A 19,504-nucleotide genomic window follows, 5' to 3' on the forward strand; every position below is an offset into this window, starting at 1 on the left:
ATTTTAAACAAGATTTATATCTACTTCTTTAAAGACGGAATTGGAAAATATTGAAGTGACACAAGGCATGTCAGCTGAAACAGCAGTAACTTTCCTCAGCCGATTGATGGCTATGGTTGATGTACTTGTATTTGCCAGCTCTCTAAATTTTAGTGAGATTGAAGCTGAAAAAAACATGTCTTCTGGAGGTTTAATGCGACAGTGCCTAAGGCTAGGTAAGTCTGTTAAGAATAATGGTGCATGTTAAATAATTACCTACAGATTATTTTTTGATATTCTGTGATACATAAAGTATCAGTGATACAATTTGATTATGTAATATAGAATTACTAAATTAAAAAATATATAATATCATCACATTGGAGATTTCATGGAATAAATCTTTAATGGATTCTAATTTGAAGCTGAAGTTCTAGCTCTTTGGCCACCTGATGTGAAGAGCTGACTCACTGAAAAAGACCATGATGCTGGGAAAGATTGAAGACAAAAGGAGAAGGGAGCTGCAGAGGATTGAGATGGTTAGATAGTATCCTGACTTAATGGACTGTGAATTTGAGCACACTGGGAGAGAGTAAAGGATGGGAAAGTCTGGCATGCTACCATCGGTGGGGTTGCAGAGTTGGACACAACTTAGCAACTGAACAACAATGAAATTTGAAATAAAGTCGATGTCGAATATATTTTGAGGCTCTTTCAAAATCGGTAGGACAGTAGCATCTTTAATTGGAGTGATTTTAATGTAAATCCATTTATGAATTCTTTTTTTTTTTTCTGTAAACGAATACACAGGCCAGTTATCCTGGGCCCACAAATAAAATACATCAGAAAACCAATAGTGTAGTTTTATAAACAATGCTAAAGGATAAAATTAACTATGCCAGTCTCACTGTTTTTCAGAATGAACATTTAATACTAGTAGATGTTACTATAGCTTTGATTTTTTTGTTGCTATCTTGTGTTATAAATGAAATTTAGCCCTCAAAACTCTTGGTAAATTTGACCAATTCCTTAGGCAGTATTCATTCTTACATCTTTTACCTTTTATAAAGGCAAAATTTAATTTTACTGTTTAGTCTTTACAGGGGACCAGACAACTGTTTTCAGTCAAAAATGGCTACTGTTTTCATACTTGCCTTAGAGTGGGAACAGGGAGGATATGAAAAAGTAAGGCATTTGATAGGATGTTCTTGACATGTATTCTTTTCACCCATTATTTAAAAAGTTAGGTAAAAATCTTCAGGGTACAAGTTTCTGAGCCAAGAAAGGAATAAGTGCTTGATTTAAGAATGGTGGGATAAATCTACTTTTTACTGCTATTTTGTATTTCCTGTGACAAATCATTTCATATCCTATTAGGGAAAGATTGATCTTATGGATAACTTCAGCCAAGAGGTGTAGGATTATTTACTGTGGGGCATATGGACATTTCCATTGGTATTTAATAATAGCTGACAGATTGAGCTTTGTGAGAAAGAGAAATATTTTTAATGCCTGAATATCTTAAAAACAGCATTTATTTGGTTATTTAGAACTTTTATTTCTGAATATATTCCTAAGTTTTACTGCTGATTTCATTTTTAAAATGATAATTTTTAGCAGATTTGGTTTTTATCATTCACAGGGAATTTTTATAAGTGAGTAATAATGAGGCAGACAATTATGTATCAATATGTATTGTTTACTCTTCTAAGCACTTTGCATATATCTATCCGGCTAATCCTCAGGGTAGTCCTCGAAGGAAGTCACTGTGCTTATACTCATTTTAGACATGAGGAGACTGAGGCACAGGTAATTGAAGCAGCTAGCCGAAGATCACATAGCTCATAAGTGGCAAAGCCAGATTCAAGTTTATGTGGACTGATTCCAAAATCTGTACTATTTATTACTATGCTTTGCTGCTTCTTACAATAATTAAGTAAATAGAAAGCGAGTATGTAATTATTGAATGCTGCTTGATGAAGGTGACTTTGCCACCATGAAAACAAGTTGATATTGGGACTTGTGAGACTTGGCTGTGTGGAGTACCTCGTTATTATTGCCTAAAATGGGTGCTGTGCTCTGTATAGTCACTAAGATGGTCAAATTACAGGCAGATAATTATTATTTTAAAAATTCATCAAATATGAGTATGTTTTTAATTAATTTTAATTAATCCCTAAATTTAAGAATTTTGAAGGATGGAAGGGGATAGAATATGGAAGGATATATTGGGAGCCTCAAATATCCCAGTAGTGTTGTGTTTCTTGAGTTGGTTGATAGTTTATGGTAATTTGTTTTCACTTTTTTAATTACATGGATTTTTTTGTGTGCTTTTCATTACTGTATTTTCTAATTAAAAATATTTATTGATCTGGTTGATTTTAAGAACAATAGTGGGATGGTGAAAGTTGAAAGAAAGAAAATATAGAACCAAGCAACTTTTAAAAACAACATCAGAGTCAACAATTTATATTAATAATATGCTTTCATTTTTTTAAATAGTTTGCTGTGTTGCTGTGAGAAACTGTTTAGAATGTCGGCAGAGACAGAGAGACAGAGGGAACAAATCTTCCCATGGAAGCAGTAAACTTCAAGAAGCTCCCCAAGGTGTGACTGCCACAGCAGCTTCCAAGGTAATTAAACATTTTCTAAGTTAAATATAATTTACTTTTTTTTTTTTTAAGTTTGTGAGCACAAAGTGAAAAGGAGTCTCCAGTGCTGGCTTCTCTTCTTCCAAATTGTTAGGGTTCCTTGGTGGCTCAGACACTGAAGAATTGCCCTGCAATGCACAGACCTCTGGGTTCAGTCTCTGGATCGGGAAGATCCCTTGGAGAAGGGAATGGCTATCCACTCCAGTAGTCTTGCCTGGAGAATTCCATGGACAGAGGAGCCTGATGGGCTCCAGTCCATTGAGTCACAAAGAGTCAGACACATCTCAGCAACTAACACTTTCATTTTTCAAAGGAAGTGTCTAGTAATTTCTAATTCATAGGATTCTTATAAAGATTATATCAGTTCATAGCACTGAAAAGTTCTTAACTATTACTAGCTTCAGTAGTTAAATTTTCACCGAGTTCAGTGTATGAATAATGCACTTTTTAAATGGTTACGCTTTGGGGGATAGAATTCCCATGGCATTCAACAAAAATTATTGAATGCCCATGAAATGAATATATGGTATGCAGTATTTCAGAATGCAGCAGTGATTGTCATTCTAAATTAGCTCTATTTAACATATGTTTATTGGAGAAGGAAATGGCAACCCACTCCAGTGTTCTTACCTGGAGAATCCCAGGGACGAGGGAGCCTTCTGGGCTGCCATCTATGGGGTCGCACAGAGTCGGACACAACTGAGGCGACTTAGCAGCAGCAGCAGCAGCAGCAGCAGCAGCAGCAACATGTGTTTATATTTGATTATGACCATTTGCATCACTTCCAAAGTTTCAGTAATGATTTTTAGGTCCTGTATGTTTGTTGCTTACTTCAGCTACAGCTTGGAATCTCTTACCCTTGCTTTTACTATTTTATTTATATATTACTATTTTATTTTAGTCACACTTGTAGACTTCATGCAGTTCATCAGAAGAATTTTTTTAACCTTTTAACTTTTACATAGCTTTGTTTTCTTCAACATATTTCACCCCAGTAAATATGTTCCACTTTTGGTGTTACCTTAAGTTCAACTTTGAGTAAAATGTTTTCTAATACCTTCATTGCCAACTCAGTCTAGGGGAGGTTCCTTTGTTTGATATTTCTGTAAAACCCAGTATGTCTCTTACCACTCACGGTACTTGTAATTAGATGTTTGACACTGACTAGTGAAGGTTCGATAAGTGAAGGAATAAAGTAAGAGTTTAATTCATTAAAAAAAATTCTGTCGCTTCAAACTTTTGCAGTTTTCAGTCAGAACAACCACACATTTAGCATATCTGTATTATAGCTTCTTTCTTTTTCACCACTGTTAGAGACACATTCCTAGAATAATTAAACCCTATATTTTACTGTTGACAACTCTCCACAAAGCCCTCCATTGCTTAGAAAATTAAATGCAAACACATTAGCAGTGTTACTTCTAGTTATTTGTGTAGGCACAGGAGATTGTACGTTACTTGAGTGTGTTCGTATCTTTTACATCTTTTCAGTTGCAGATTGTGTATAGCATTGTGAATACTTTACAAAAGAGCACAAAGTCTAGAATCAAACAGTTCTGAGTTTGTATCTTGCCTCTACCACTTACTGGTTTTGTGAAATGAAAACAAATTTCTTAGTCTCTTGTTCCTCAGTTTTCCAGTCTTTAAAGTGGACATATATCTTAATTTGTACGGTGTTTGTATGAATTAAATAAAAAACAGTAATATGTTAAAGTACTTAGTAATTTGAGAAATGAAGTGAGGACTTAATTAATGCTAATTCCTTTCCTGTCTCTAGGAGTTAACCAATCAATATTTATGTCATGAAATAAATAAGTCAGTATTTTTGAGTGCTTAGATCTTAAAGGTGACTATAGTTAATTCAGTGTATAATCGGGAACTTTTCAGGCCCGTCAAACCAAGTATTAGGTTGGTGCAAAAATAATTGTTCAGCAAATCAATGAGCTGTACCAAAAACCACAACGCCTGCAGCCGGTGTTGGTCAATAAAAAAAAGTGCCCAGTTTTTCTCCACAACACCACCTGACTACACGTTGCACAACCAACACTTCAAAAGTTGAATGGATTGAACTTCAAAGTTTTGCCTCAGCTGCCTTATTCACCTGACTTCTCACCAATTGCCTACCACTTCTTCAAGCCTCTTGACAACTTTTTGCAAGGAAAACCGGTTCCACAACCAGCAAGAGGCAGAAAGCTTTTCCAAGAGTTCATCGAATCCTAAAACAGATTTTTATGCTACAGGAATAAGCAAGACTTATTTCTTGCTGGCAAAATGTGTTGATTGTAATGGTTCCTGTATTGAATAATAAAGATGTGTTTGAGCCTAGTTATAATGATTTAAAATTCATGGTCTGAAACCACAATTACTTGTATACCAACCTAATAGTACACTGATGATAGAATATGGACAGAAAAGCTCAATGAGCAGGAAATTCATGGTAATTGAGCTAGTCTGTCCTTTTAGCAAGAATCTTAGCAATGAAAATTAGATTATAAATTATGGATATAGAGGAAAAGTTGACTTGGTAAGAAAACATATTTCAAAACAGAGAATCAGTAAACCCAGTTTGTGAGTTGTTTCCCCATTTTTATGCATTTTTAATGTGGCACTTGAGTAAGTAAACCATAGTTACGATAATTTCAATGTGTTATGAACCTGAGTGGACTTGCATTAGCCACACATTTTCTTTGGGTCTCATTTTTTTGTCTTTTCTAAAAAGGAGGTATTAAATAAGATTTTCCTACAAAACACATCTCTAATTAGATTATGGACATAGAAGTACTTTGTAAACTGTAAAGTAGTATGTAAATTAAAATATATGTATTTTTTCAGCTATATTGTAAATAGTATTTCTTTAATCATCCTTTGATAAAGATCATTAGCCTATTATTTAAATATTAAAGCTAAGCTCACCTAAGCTAATATAGCTGGTAAGTTTTGGAATTGTAATGGAAGTAAAGTAACTGTCAACTTTCAAATACTGTACTCTTTTGTGCTGCAAGAGAATCAAATAGTTTAAGAGGGGAATAGTATAATTGAGGTTTATAGAAAATAGAAGAAGGAGGCCTGTTATTGAATAGAGTTACTTTTATATGCAGGAGTTCTATTTGATACTTTGCATATTTATCTAATTTAATTCACACAATTCTTATGTTTTGTTAGTGAAAAAGTGCTTGACTGAGTTTCAGGGATCTTGACTGTTTTACGAGTTTACTATGACATGTTACCTGAAATTTGTGGATTTTTGTGTCTTCAAATATAAAAAGGATTTTAGTGGTAATGATCTTTAATGTCTTTCAGCTTTAATATTAAGGCCATGAGTAAAACATTTTTTGCTTACCTTTTCTGACTTTTTGTGGATCATGGAATGCTTCCACAGATGAAATCTCATATAATAATGTAATATAATAATCTCATACATTATGAAAACATGACGGATAAATGAACCTGATGACTTAAAGAGGCTTGATAACTAGAGGTAGGGAATGTAAAGCTTAGAAAAAGTTAGTAACAAGCTTGAGGTTGCACAGGAGAGATTTGAGCCCAGAGTAAAAGTTTAGTCTTTTTTTTCTGCCACAATCCTCCAGCCTTTCTTTATCTATAGCAGTACCTACGCAGATGAAGAACAAGAACACTAGTAAGTGAAACTATGGTAAAAGTAGAAGAGAACAGTCAATAAATATTGTTCAGTGATGAGAGACGGTAAAGTGTGTGGCCAGTTTAATTACAAAATTGAAGGTATTATTAATAGAAATTAATATAAATGTCTGTATTATACTATTTTTTCACAATTCTCTCTCTCTTTTTTAAGACTCCACTAGAGAATGTTCCAGGTAACCTTTCTCCAATTAAGGATCCCGATAGGCTTCTTCAGGATGTTGATATCAATCGCCTTCGTGCAGTTGTCTTTAGGGATGTGGTGAGTTATGCCTGCTTGATTTCCCAGAGAAAAAAGAAAACTTTTCACTGTAATTTGTGTAAAATAATTTAAATTTCATAGGAAACTTGCATTTTAAAACTAAATGTCCTAGTGTCAGGGATTGTAGGTTTATAATGCGCTCTGTTTGTAAAATGATTGAGCTTAGCTTTCTCTGAAAGCTTATTCATTTTATTTTTTAATGATGTGACAATTATAGTTAATTTGTATGTATACTAAGAATTAAGATAACTTTGAAGATTATAACTGATTTTATCTTGAATAACAATTCCTGTCTTTTAGTATTCCTTGCTCCATCTCTAGGTTCTGAATATTTTGTTATTATCAATATTCCTTATATTATTGGTAAAAGAGATTAATTCATAAAGATGTTCTTGGGAATTACTTTTGGGGGCAATTACTTTTGAGAGAAGAGTCTGCATTTAGAAATAGAGACACCAATGGGAATTTGAGTTAGAAAGGTTGCTTAATACAGCTTATTGAAAATATAGCTTAAGGATACAATTTCATAGACCCCTCCAATTATATGATCACTTATTTAAAGTAAGTAAAAATAAGATTGGCCCTTCCACAAATTATGTAGAAGCATCCATAGCATTTCACAGCAGACTGAATGTTGGTAGTACTTCTTACTATAGTTGCTATTTATCAGCAATTTTGGATTCTATTTTTCTTTTTTAATTGATGTTTTATGAAACATAGACATTTATATTTTAAATTTGCATTTAATAATACCTTGGATACAGTACTTTGTACTTGAGAAAGTGGTTAAAATATTTAATACATACTAACAAGGTAGAAATATATAAGAGAAAAATTTACATTGTTTTTAATGTATATCAGTTCTTATAAATCATTAAGAAAATTGCAATCATACCAACAGAAAAATAGGCAGATATGAAATATGAAAATAAGGTGATAAACATATGATTTAAAAGTCAGTATAACTAGTAGTCAAAGAGATACAAATTAAAACAAGAGTAAGATATTTTTACCAAAAACTAAAAATTTAAAATAATAGTATCTGTCATGACAAAGGTATACTGAAAGTGCTCTATCATTTATCACTGGTAGGAGTACAAATTGGATAAACTCTATAAATAGCTTTTTACATTGTGCTAAAGCTCTTATAAATTTGATGCCTATGACCCATTGGTTCTACTCATGTGCTTATCAGAGCTGTCCTCAGGAAAATTGGCAACATCATAAATATCCAACGCAGAGCATAATAAATCACAGTATATTCATTTAGCAAAAAGTTATGTAACTATTAAAATCATATTTTTGAGGGAAACTTTGTGACATGTAAAACACCCATGATATATAGTAAGGGAAAGAAGCACTATACAAAAGTACTTAGACTACACAAATACTGCATTTTTGTGTGTCGAGTATACGTACACACACATATTCACCTTTATTTAAAAAAAGGCACCCAAATGCTGCCAGTTATTATGTCTAGGTAAACACTTTTTATTTTGTACTTTTTTAAATTTTCAATTTTTTTATAATAAACCTATATTGCTTTCATAATTAATAAAAGTAAAGTAGTCTTTAAAATGGGAGATAAAATGCATTAATAGTGTAAAAATCTTGATGTAAGGATCTGCATAATCTGGACTTAAAAAAAAATTCTTACGAACAGTTTAACCATTCAGAAATGGGAATTATTTATCCTGAAAAAAAATTTGTTGTAGAAGAATTTTTTTTTAATGATAGATGATTTAAACATGGATCATGTTTTCATCCCCAAGAGACTCACTCAGACCTAACATAGAAGGAATTTATGTTGTGTGACATTGCATTTAAATTGTTAGTAAGTTCTGTATCAGGTTGTTATGGTGGATTGTATACTTTTTCTAATATCTATAGATGTTTTGTAACTATTGTATATTGGATAACCCTGCAGTGGTTCTTATTAGCTTTCTTCCTGAAGGAAGGGAATTAATGTTCAGGTGTTCCTTCCAAACATCATTGAGATGACATAACTTGTGTTCATTCAATTTACACTGTGTATCAGACACATATATATTACCCTCAGCTTTCAGTAAAAGGTTAAGAGAAAGCTAAGACTGAAAAACATTAAGATGACACAGCTAGTATGAAGTAGAGCCAGAATCCCAAATTAGGCCTTTCCAAAGCATTCTCTCTCTTTTACCACCATATTTCATAAACTCCAAGGAACGCTTTTTTCCTTTTAAATAATCTCCAGAATTTGAAAGTATTTTTGAATTGTTATATTTTAAAGTCAGTTGTAGGTATTATAAGATTTCTACTTAACCTTTGAATTGTTCAAGTCACTTTATGTTGCCTTAAGTTTAGAAACATATGAGATTTTAAAATTTAGTTATTTAAGGAAAAGTAATGTATTTAAAAGCTGTCTGTTACCCACAGAGTATGAAACACTTAATTCACAGTATTCCAAAACAAATGTAATCTGTTTTGGTCATTTTCTCCATTACCTATACTAATTCTATTTCAGAGTATTAAGTCATCTGTAAATATTTCTTGTTTGCTTTTTTTTTTTTTCCTGACAAATGCACATGAATTTTGAGTCTTGTTCACCTAGTGCCTAAATGAAGTAATAAATGTAAAGTGACTATTTATGGAGTTAATAGACTTTAATGCATGTTTGTTTTCCTTATTTCTGTTTTATCTATGGGCCATGGTAATTACTTGCAGTTTTGGTGTGAAGCATCACTTTTACCTAACTTAGAAAAAAGGCTTAATAACCATATATTTATGATTCCTTAAATATAGTCTAATCTGAAAATAGTTTTAGAGGTCATTTAACATTTTTATCCCTATAGGATAAATACCTAGGCTTTTTCGATAGAGCTTTCAAGTTATATGCAGTCCTGCTTCAAAGAAATAAATTAAAAACTATTATCTCTTTATCCTAACATGGTCAATCTTTTTCAGATCTTTTACCATTTCACTGCTGTCCTCTGGAATAACTTCATTTTGTCATTGAGCTTTTGAAATTCAGAGCCTCAAATATTGGCTCCCAATTCTGCACTGGAAAAATGAGGTTATTTTTCCAGTACAGAATAGTGGGGCTGTTATTTATTTTTATCTGTTCATGTGTCAAACATTGCATTAGCTTTTTCTGAAGCTGCCGTATTGAACTTTGTATAAACTCCATGCTTTATGCTCCCTGATTTTTATATCTCCCTTATTTTACTCATATTTCCTGCTCAGGTAGTGATATGTTAGAATTGTATGTGTAGTCCAATAGTAACTTTATTCTGTTATTATTTTTCAGCTATAGTATTTGCAACTCTTGACTTTTTTAGCCAGACATTAAATTATTCTTTTCAAGCTTGTCCTATCTGCATATCTTATAAATATGCATTCTCTGATGTTATAGGAGTAATAGATTCTAGTGAAGAGGACAAATAATAAACTTTGTGGCATATTCAGCAAAATTTTAACATTCTCATTTTTTTTAATTATATTTCAACCTGTAAATCAGATGACATTTTTCTGGAGTTGTTTTTTTTTTTTTAATATATACTTAGATAATACTAACAGTATATGCTTAGCAAGTTTTAGCAAAAGTTAAATGTCATATGTTTTCCTCCATAAAGAAAATAAAACAGGAATAGTTTCTTATACTCTGAGAACTTATACTTAAAATTTTTTGAGTGTCAAAACTACCTTTTCATTTTATGCAGGATGATAGCAAGCAGGCACAATTCTTAGCTCTAGCTGTTGTTTACTTCATTTCGGTTCTGATGGTTTCCAAGTATCGTGACATTTTAGAACCCCAGCGAGAGACTGCAAGAACTGGAAGCCAACCAGGTAGAAACATCAGACAAGAAATAAATTCACCAACAAGTACAGGTACTTAATATTTGTCTAATTATTTGAATTTTCATCATCATTTATCTCCTTTTTATTTAATTTTTACATCTAGATTTAAACTGGTTGTATTCATAATCATCTCAAGTATTTATAAGTAGGCAGTATATAAATGCCAATTTAATCTTGTTTAATTACACAAAAATGTAGAATATTTGCTATATTCTCATTTTATCAGGGTTTTGGGTTTAGTTTTTCTGTTTATTAGCATAAAAAATTTATACAACTACTTGATATACACAAAGCCATATATTTTAAATGTATTATTTTTAACTTTTATAAACAAATGATAGTAGGAGGTCCTTATAGAGTAGTTCAAAACCAACAGTAAGCCAAACTATAAGTCTTTGTAGCCAAGTTCAGTAGCATCTTTCTTTCTTTCTTTCTTTCTTTCTGTCTGCCTTTCTTTCTTTCCATATGTGTAGTTATTTCAGTATCTTTAAGTATTCAGCCAGAGATTTATAATAAACAAACATACATTCTGAATTTTATACCAAAGTTGCATCAACTAAAGTCAGAAATTTCTAGACAGCAGTGAACCGTTTTGGGTCATGTTGTCTTTCTCATCTATAGAACATGCTTATGTTGTAGGAGTTCATGTATTATCAGCTTTGTTTACTCTTCTTAGTAATGATAAATACATTTTTTGGCAACTAATATTTTAATATCACAGGATGCCTTTTGTCTATAGCATTTTCTGCCAGGTGTTTTCCTCAAGGTTGTTTCTCTATTGTTTGCAGTGTTGCCTTAGCACCCCAGTGATTATTTCATGTACCACTAGATTAGTTTGTAATGGAAATTGTCCTTCCTAAATAAATGCATATGATATATACATTAATTGAATATTTTAAAAAACGAGTAGAAATTAGTGGTCAAATCTCTGCATTTTGTTTTCCATAGTCATATCATATCTCATTTACTTTTTGTTTCTGTGTGGAAATACAGATTATGTTTAACCTTAATTCTTTATTGTTGCATGCTATATTTATTTTGAGTACATAAACGTGGTATTTCTTTATAGTAAAATCTTACTTTTAACTTTTTACTCGACAAATTAAATGTTATCCTAACATTCCAGTTTCTGTGTTTCAACCATTTAAAACACAGAGACTCTATATGTTAATCAACTGTCTCTTCATTTTTAATGCATTCAGTCATGTATGTATAAAGCAAGCAATATTTTAGTGAAACCTTCCAGTTCTGATTTTCTTGTGTGTTTGTATGTCTCTGTGTTTGTTGCTAAAATGACTCTACTTAGCAAGTGTGTTATTTCCTTTCCCTTAATACATAACTTCTTTCCTTCCTCCAGAAACACGGTCTTTATTGCTAGTACTGTTTGCATGTTGCAGTGATATAGAATTGTCTTGGATCTTCAGTGGACCATGTTGCAGGTTGTTACATGCTGGCTCAAATTTGATTCCATGATTTTCTCCACAGTTGTGGTCATACCATCTATCCCTCATCCAAGTTTGAACCATGGATTCCTTGCCAAGTTAATTCCTGAGCAGAGCTTTGCCCACTCATTTTACAAAGGTAATATTGACCTCATCTCCTGACCTGTTTGGATATTCTTAAATTTCATCAATTGTTATACAATAACATTCATTAATGTAGTTGTTTATAAACACCTCAGCATACGGCTCAGGTTTCATGGAGATATAATACGTTGTATTTGTACCTGGCTAAATATTTGTACCTGGCTCTCTATATTGAGAGCAAGATATAGTGTTTATATTTGTATTCCCTTGTATTTCTTTAAGTATCATCTTCAAATTAAGGCTGCCTAGTTATATGGATAATAAGATGCATGGTGGTGGCATGCAGAAGTGATCACAGTAAAGTCCTGCCTTGTTAGTGGGACTGAATTAGCTCTAAAATGAAGGCTACTGTAGAATGACAAGTAAAAAGATTTTAAACAAGCCTCAAAAGGATCATAGTGATCTATAATTATTTTGGATAAAAGTTGTAAAATAGGTACATGTTCTGAGCTCTCGGAATTCTCATTCTGTCAACATACCTCTGTAAAACAGCTTTCTCCGTTCTGCATGTTATTAAAACAAAACAAAAACAGACAAGCTATATGTTATTCCCATGAGTACTAATATTGCCATTTCTTCTTAGATAAGTTCATCAGCAAAAGTTCATCACACTATAAACTTTAAGTACTTATATTCCCAATATTTGTTCAAAATGTTTATAGAGACATTTCTTTGGGGGAATCACTCTTTGCTTAAAACTTTTTGTTTATTTATTATGTATACTGAAAAAATTACAAGTATAATGACTTTTGTCTAGATTGATCACCTATGCACACACTCTCAGTGAACAACATGGATAATTTTTGTATTTTTTCCCAAAGTTACCTTCATTCTGATTCTCTTTATTGAAATTTAAATTTATGTCTATGGAGTCAAATAATACAAGCTATTGTGCTCTATTTTCTGTTTTGAGAAGACTAATCTGGACTATTCTTCAGCTCTTTCACATTTCACTCCCTTTTTTTTCCTCACAGTTAAGCCCTTTAGAAAATTCTGAACTAGCTCTTTGGCCTCTCTCTTCTTCATCTTTGATAGTTCTTCAGTTCAAAGCCTTAGCCCTTCTTTGAGTATTGTATAGTTTCTTCATTGGACTTGTCTCTAGTCTGTTACTGATGACAAAATTTTAAGTAACACTAGTATATAAAATAATAATGTAATGAAATATTTATATTTAATATATTTTATTAATATATTATATATTTTCTAATAGAGCCAATATAATAATTTTTCTTTCTAAAAATTTCTAATAAATTCCTATAGTTTTGTGAACAAAGTTAAGATATCTTAATTGTGGCAAGAGTACTCTGGTTCTGACTTTCCTGGATTACTACAATCATCTCTTAAGTGATTTTCTCACCTCTTGTCTTGTTAATCTTTGTTCTTTTTTTTTTATAGTTTTGCTGAAGTTCATTTTAAAATATAAATGAGGTTATGTCTCTTTTTAACAAAAAACATTTCTCATAACATTTAGAATAAAATATCACAATCTTCCTAACTTCATGTCATGTGGTTCTTGCATTTGCTCACTATGCCACAATCAAACTAACTTAGTTCTTTAATTATGCCAAGCACTTTCCTGTCTTGTGATCTTTGTTTGTTGTTCTAAGTTTTGGCTCTCTTACCTATATTTCATATGACTGGAGAGTACTCATTCTTCAGGTGTCTGCTTAAAGGTCATCGCTTCCTCACAGAAGTTTTCCCTGCTACCATAGCGAAGTAGCTTCCACCCACAGTAACCTTATTTTCTATCATAGCATCCTCTTTATTTCCTTTCTTTAATTTAAACAGTTTATTTATTTAATTGTCTATTAGAATGTGTGCTTGAAGAAAGTAATCCCTAATCCTAGCATGACACTTTGAAGTTAATACAGTAAATATTTAAGTAAATGAGTAAGCCAGTGAGAATGCTAAACACTTTTTTTTAAGTTGAATACTGATGGTAGACATAAAGTATATTTAATTAATAAACACTAAAAACAGAAAATAAATTTTTATTGATGAAATGTCCTAGTTGTGATTGAAGTTTTATGGTAATTATTTCACATTAGGTTTGAAACAACATTAATATTTAAGTGAACTTAAACATAAATACATTGTATACTTTTCCTCTAACGATTTATTGTCAGGGAAAAGAAGTATTTTTAATAATTAGGGTATTGTGCTAAATAATGAATAATTATGGTATTGTGCTAAATAATTCTTTTTAATAGTTAGGGTATCATGCTACTTGTATAAGAATAGACGTATGGCATAAACAGTTGATAAACAGGCTGGAATTTGTATGAGTATCTCATATATGATAAGTATAACTTTTCTAACCAAATTTAAGGAGAAGTATTTGGCAAGTGGTAAGATTAGCAAATGAGGTAGCTAACTGAAAAAAATTTAATTTATATCCTTATTTCATATATCATGTTAAATGAATTCTGCATGTATTAAAATTTAAAGCTAAAAAGGAAACTGAACATCATTCAAGAAAATTAAAATTAATATTTTAAATAAGAAAATATGTTTTAAATCATAATGTCAAAATATGAAGGTGTAAAAATATGGCTAAAAAGTTTTCTCTCTCTGTATCTCTAAACAAAATTAAAATTATTAACAAAATTTTAAAAAATGCAAACAGGAAAAAATTTATATTTATTGATAAAAGTTAATAAATAAAAGCCTTAGTAAATAAAGAGCTCTTGCAGATCAATTAAAAGAATGTATCATAGTGATGAAAAAATATAAAAAAGAAAACTGAACACTTAACAGAAAGCAATGTAAGTGCAAATAAGGAAGATTTATGTAAATCTACTAATAATCATTACAGCATTGTTAATCAACTATACTCCTATATAAAATAAAGGATTCAAAAAAAGTAAAAAGTCTACTAATAATCAATACCTTTATGTTGAAGCAAAACTATACCATAATTTTCAAATTGGGTAAAATTTTGAAGGGTAAAAATGCAAATCTGTGCATTTTATATAGCATAAAAATATTCATAATCCTTAACCTACTAATTTTACTCTCAGAATTGTATACAAAGGAAACAATGAAGGATATGCCAACAGTTTATATACAAATAGTTTTACCACTCAGGTTTTATTTAATTAATACCTTGAAATAAAACTCATACTTTTAAATAAATAGTTACATTCAAGTTCTAATTACATGTTGATGTCAGATACACTATATATTTTATATTACTTAGAGGTGAAAATCATGTAATTTTCAGTTACTCCTAGCAAATATTTTTCTAAAACTTCTACTCTTTAAAATAAATGTCTGCTTTCAGTATTAGTAAAGGAAGCCAACAAAAGCCTGCCACCTCTTTTTTTCTTTCGTTTTCTAATTTAATCTTTCTTTCAGTTTACTTTAAGATTTATTCAGTATATATTTGCTGAATAAATAAATTGTTTCCTGTAACATACTAGGTATTGGAGATATATAATAGTGGGCACTAAGTTTTTATCTTTATGAAGGTACCATTCTAGTGAAAGAAATAGACTTTTAGAAACCACACAATTAAATAATATAATTGCAAGCTATGTTTTTTTCTAAAAAATAAAATCTCACAGTATTATGAGCCTTGGTACATCAGATGTTAAAAAATCTGCCTGCAGTGCAGGAGACCTGGGTTCAATCCCTGGGTTGGGAAGATCCTCTTGAGAAGGTAATGGCTACCCACTCCAGTATTCTTCCCTGAGGAATTCCATGGATATAGGAGCCTGAACTTCTACAGTCCATGGGGCCACAAAGAGTCAGACACGACTGAGTGACTAACTCTTTCATGAGACCATACAAAAGAAGAAACCTAATTTAGTTTAGAAATAGAGGAAAACAATAGAATGGGAAAGACTAGAGATCACTTCAAGATAATTACAGATATCAAGGGAACATTTCATGTAAAAATGTGCACAATAAACGATAGAAACACTGTGGACCTAACAGAAGCAGAAATATTAAAAAGAGGTGGCAAGAATACACAGAAGAACTATACAGAAAAAAAGGTCTTAATGTCCCAGACAACCATGATGGTGTGATCACTCACCTAGAGCCAGATATCCTGGAGTGCAAAATCAAGTGTGCCTTAGGAAGCATCACTACGAACAGAGCTAATGGCGGTGATGGAATTCCAGCTGAGCTATTTCAAATCTAAAAGATGATGCTGTGAAAGTGCTACACGCAATATGCCAGCCAATTTGGAAAACTCAGCAGTAGCCACAACACTAGAAAAGGTCATTTTTCATTCCAATCCCGAAGAAGGGAAATGCCAAAGAATGTTCAAACTACTGCACATCTGCATGCATCTCACACACTAGCAAAGTAATGCTCAAAATTCTCCAAGTGAGGCTTCAACAGTACCTGAACTGAAATCTTCCAGATGTTCAAGCTGGACTTAGAAAAGGCAGAGGAACTAGAGATCAAATTGCCAACATCCATTGGATCATAGAAAAAGCAAGAGAGTTCCGAAGAAACGTCTACTTCTGCTTCATCGACTATGCTAAAGCCTTTGACTTTAGCCTTTGTGTGGATTACAACAAACTGTGGAAAATTCTTCAAGAGATGGGAATACCAAGCCATCTTACCTGCCTCCTGAGAAATCTGTATGCAGGTCAAGAAGCAACAGTTAGAACTGAACATGGAACAACAGACTGGTTCCAAATCAGGAAGAGTACATCAAGGCTGTTACATGCAGAGTATACATAATAAGACATGCTGGGCTGGATGAAGCGCAAGCTGGAATCAAGATTGCCAAGAAAAACATTAATAACCTCATTAATAACTGGTTCTTACTGAACTAAAACCAAGGTGTTTTCAGGATGGTATTCCTTTGGAATGCTTTAAGGGAGAATCTGTTTCCTTCTCTTTCCTAGCTCTTAGAGGCTCCCTATATTTTGATTCCAAAATCACTGCAGATGGTGACTGCAGCCATGAATTAAAAGATGCTTCCTACTTCGAAGAAAAGCTATGACCAACCTAGACAGCATATTAAAAAGCAGAGACATTACTTTGCTAACAAGGGTCCATCTAGTCAAAGCTATGGTTTTTCCAGTAGTCATGTATGGATTTGAGAGTTGGACGATAAAGAAAGCTGAGCGCTTAAGAATCGATGCCTTTGAACGGTGGTTTAAGAGAAGACTGTTGAGAATCCCTTGGACTGCAAGGAGATGCAACCAGTCCATCCTGAAGGAAATCAATCCTGAATATTCATTGGAAAGACTGATGATGAAGCTGAAGCTCCAATCCTCTGGCCACATGATATGAAGAACTGATTCAGTGGAAAAGACCCTGATGCTGGGAAAGATTGAAGGCGGGAGGAGAAGAGGGTGACAGAGGATGAGATGGTTGGATGGCATCACTGACTCAATGGACATGAGTTTGAGCAAGCTCCAGGAGTTGGTGATGGACAGGGAAGCCTGGCGTGCTGCAGTCCATAGGGTCGCAAAGAGTCGAACATGACTGAGCAATTGAACTGACTGAATTTAAGGTTCGAAAAAAGCCTCCTGGAAGTAATATTAATCTTTGAAACGAAGGATGAATATGTGGCTGCGTTTTCTGAGAAATTCCTTGGCATATTTTGGGAATATATGTGAATGGAACATAAGAATGAAGGGAAAGAGAAGCATTCCATGAATTTATATAGATAGGCAAGAACTAAAACATGTAGGGCTTGCAAGATTGTGGTTTTTACACTAAGATTGTGGTTTTTAAACTAAGCAGAGGATTGTTGCACTAGTTTTCTATTGCTGCCATAACAAATTACCACAGACTGACCTGAAACAACACAAATTTATTATTTTACATTACTGTATATAAGAAGTCTAACATGGACTTCTAACTGGACTAAAATCACGATGTCCTCAAGACTACATTCCTTTCTGGAGGCTCTCAAGGAGATCCATTTTCTTTGTCTTTTCCAGCTTCCCAAGGCTACTCATATTCTTTGGTTTATGGCCTTCTTCCTTCTCCCTGCATCTTTGAAACCAAGAACAGGGCATCTTTCAGACTGTTCTGGAGGCACATCTTCATCTGAGCACAGCCAGGAAAGACTTTCTGCTTTGGGGTTTGATTGAGTCGACCTGGGTAATCCAGGATGGTCTCTTCAAAGCCTTCACATTGAATGTAAGGTAATATTCACAGGTTGTGGAGAGTAGAATGTGGATATCATTGGAAGGGAGGGAGCATTGTTCTGCCTACTACAAGTATCATATAGTTTTACAAAGTACTCTGAATACAGTGAGGGAATAGATTAGAAGAGCAGGGAAGGAAACTGACAAAACCAATTGGAGGCTGTTGCTTTCTAGGTAAGAAATGCTGTGGCTTAGAATTAGGGTGGTGGCAATAGAGATTAAACAGGAAGGTAAATAACAGACATATTTTGGAAGTAAAGTTTGACAGAACATGGTAACAGATTGGATGTGGCACATTAGGGTATGTGATGTTCTCAAAGAGAACACCTGGCTGTTTGGGAGATACTGATCTGCATATAAAGGGGCCAAAGCTAGGGAAACTGAAGATTAAAAGAGAATAACTCTTAGAGTGGTTGGGCTCTGTATTTTCTTTTCTCTTTAGCATTCTGGTTAATTTTTATGCAGTTTGCCTCAGTTCAGTTCAGCTCAGTCGTGTCCCACTCTTTGCGACCCCATGAAATGCAGTACGCCAGGCTTCCCTGTCCATCACCAACTCCCGGAGTTTACACAAACTCATGTCCACTGAGTTGATGATGCCATCTGACCATCTCATCCTTTTCATCCCCTTCTCCTGCCTTCAGTCTTTCCCAGCATCAGGGTCTTTTCCAGTGAGTCAGTTCTTTGCATCAGGTGGCCAAAGTATTGGAGTTTCAGCATCAGTCCTTCCAATGAATATTCAGGACTGATTTCCTTTAGGATAGACTGGTTGGATCTCCTTGCAGTCTAAGGGACTCTCAAGTTTTCTCCAACACCGTAGTTCAAAAGCATCAGTTCTTTGGTGCTCAGCCTTCTTTATAGTCAAACTTTCACATCCATATATAACTACTGGAAAAACCATAGCTTTGACTAGTCAGACCTTTGCTGACAGAGTAATGTCTCTGCTTTTTAATATGCTGTTCAGATTTGTCATGGCTTTTCTTCCAAGGAACAAGTGTCTTCTAATTTCATGGCTGCAGTCACCATCTGCAGTGATTTTGGAGCCCCCCCCCCAGAAAAGTCTCTTACTGTTTCCATTGTTTCCCATCTATTTTCCAAGAATTGATGGAACCAGATGTCATGATAATAGTTTTCAAAATGTTGAGTTTTAAGCCAATTTTTTCACTCTCTTTCACTTTCACCAAGAGGCTCTTTAGTTCTTCTTCACTTTCTGTCATAAGGGTGGTGTCATCTGTGTATCTGAAGTTATTGATATTTCTCCCGGCAATCTTGATTCCAGCTTGTGCTTTATCAGGCCGGAATTTCACTTGATGTACTCTGCATATAAGTTAAATGAGCAGGGTGACAATGTACAGCTTTGACATACTCCTTTCCTGATTTGCAACCAGTCTTTTGTTCCACATCCTGTTCTAACTG

General features: G+C 33.2%; 1 protein-coding gene across 8 annotated transcripts in view; it reads left to right on the top strand.

The window, feature by feature from the left end:
* NBEA (neurobeachin) overlaps window positions 1-19,504 on the top strand; it is a 667,995-nt gene that overhangs the window by 213,907 nt on the left and 434,584 nt on the right. For 6 of the 8 annotated variants that reach the window (XM_018056646.1, XM_018056648.1, XM_018056647.1 and 3 more), the window contains 5 exons: window positions 35-215; window positions 2,482-2,612; window positions 6,442-6,549; window positions 10,245-10,413; window positions 11,869-11,964. In XM_018056646.1, coding sequence (XP_017912135.1) covers window positions 35-215; window positions 2,482-2,612; window positions 6,442-6,549; window positions 10,245-10,413; window positions 11,869-11,964 — 685 coding nt within the window. The remainder of the gene's footprint in view (window positions 1-34; window positions 216-2,481; window positions 2,613-6,441; window positions 6,550-10,244; window positions 10,414-11,868; window positions 11,965-19,504) is intronic. The other 2 variants (XM_018056650.1, XM_018056651.1) reach the window with 1 other exon arrangement.

The sequence above is a fragment of the Capra hircus genome, chromosome 12, assembly GCF_001704415.2.
Source record: "Capra hircus breed San Clemente chromosome 12, ASM170441v1, whole genome shotgun sequence".
NCBI classification, from domain to species: domain Eukaryota; kingdom Metazoa; phylum Chordata; class Mammalia; order Artiodactyla; family Bovidae; genus Capra; species Capra hircus.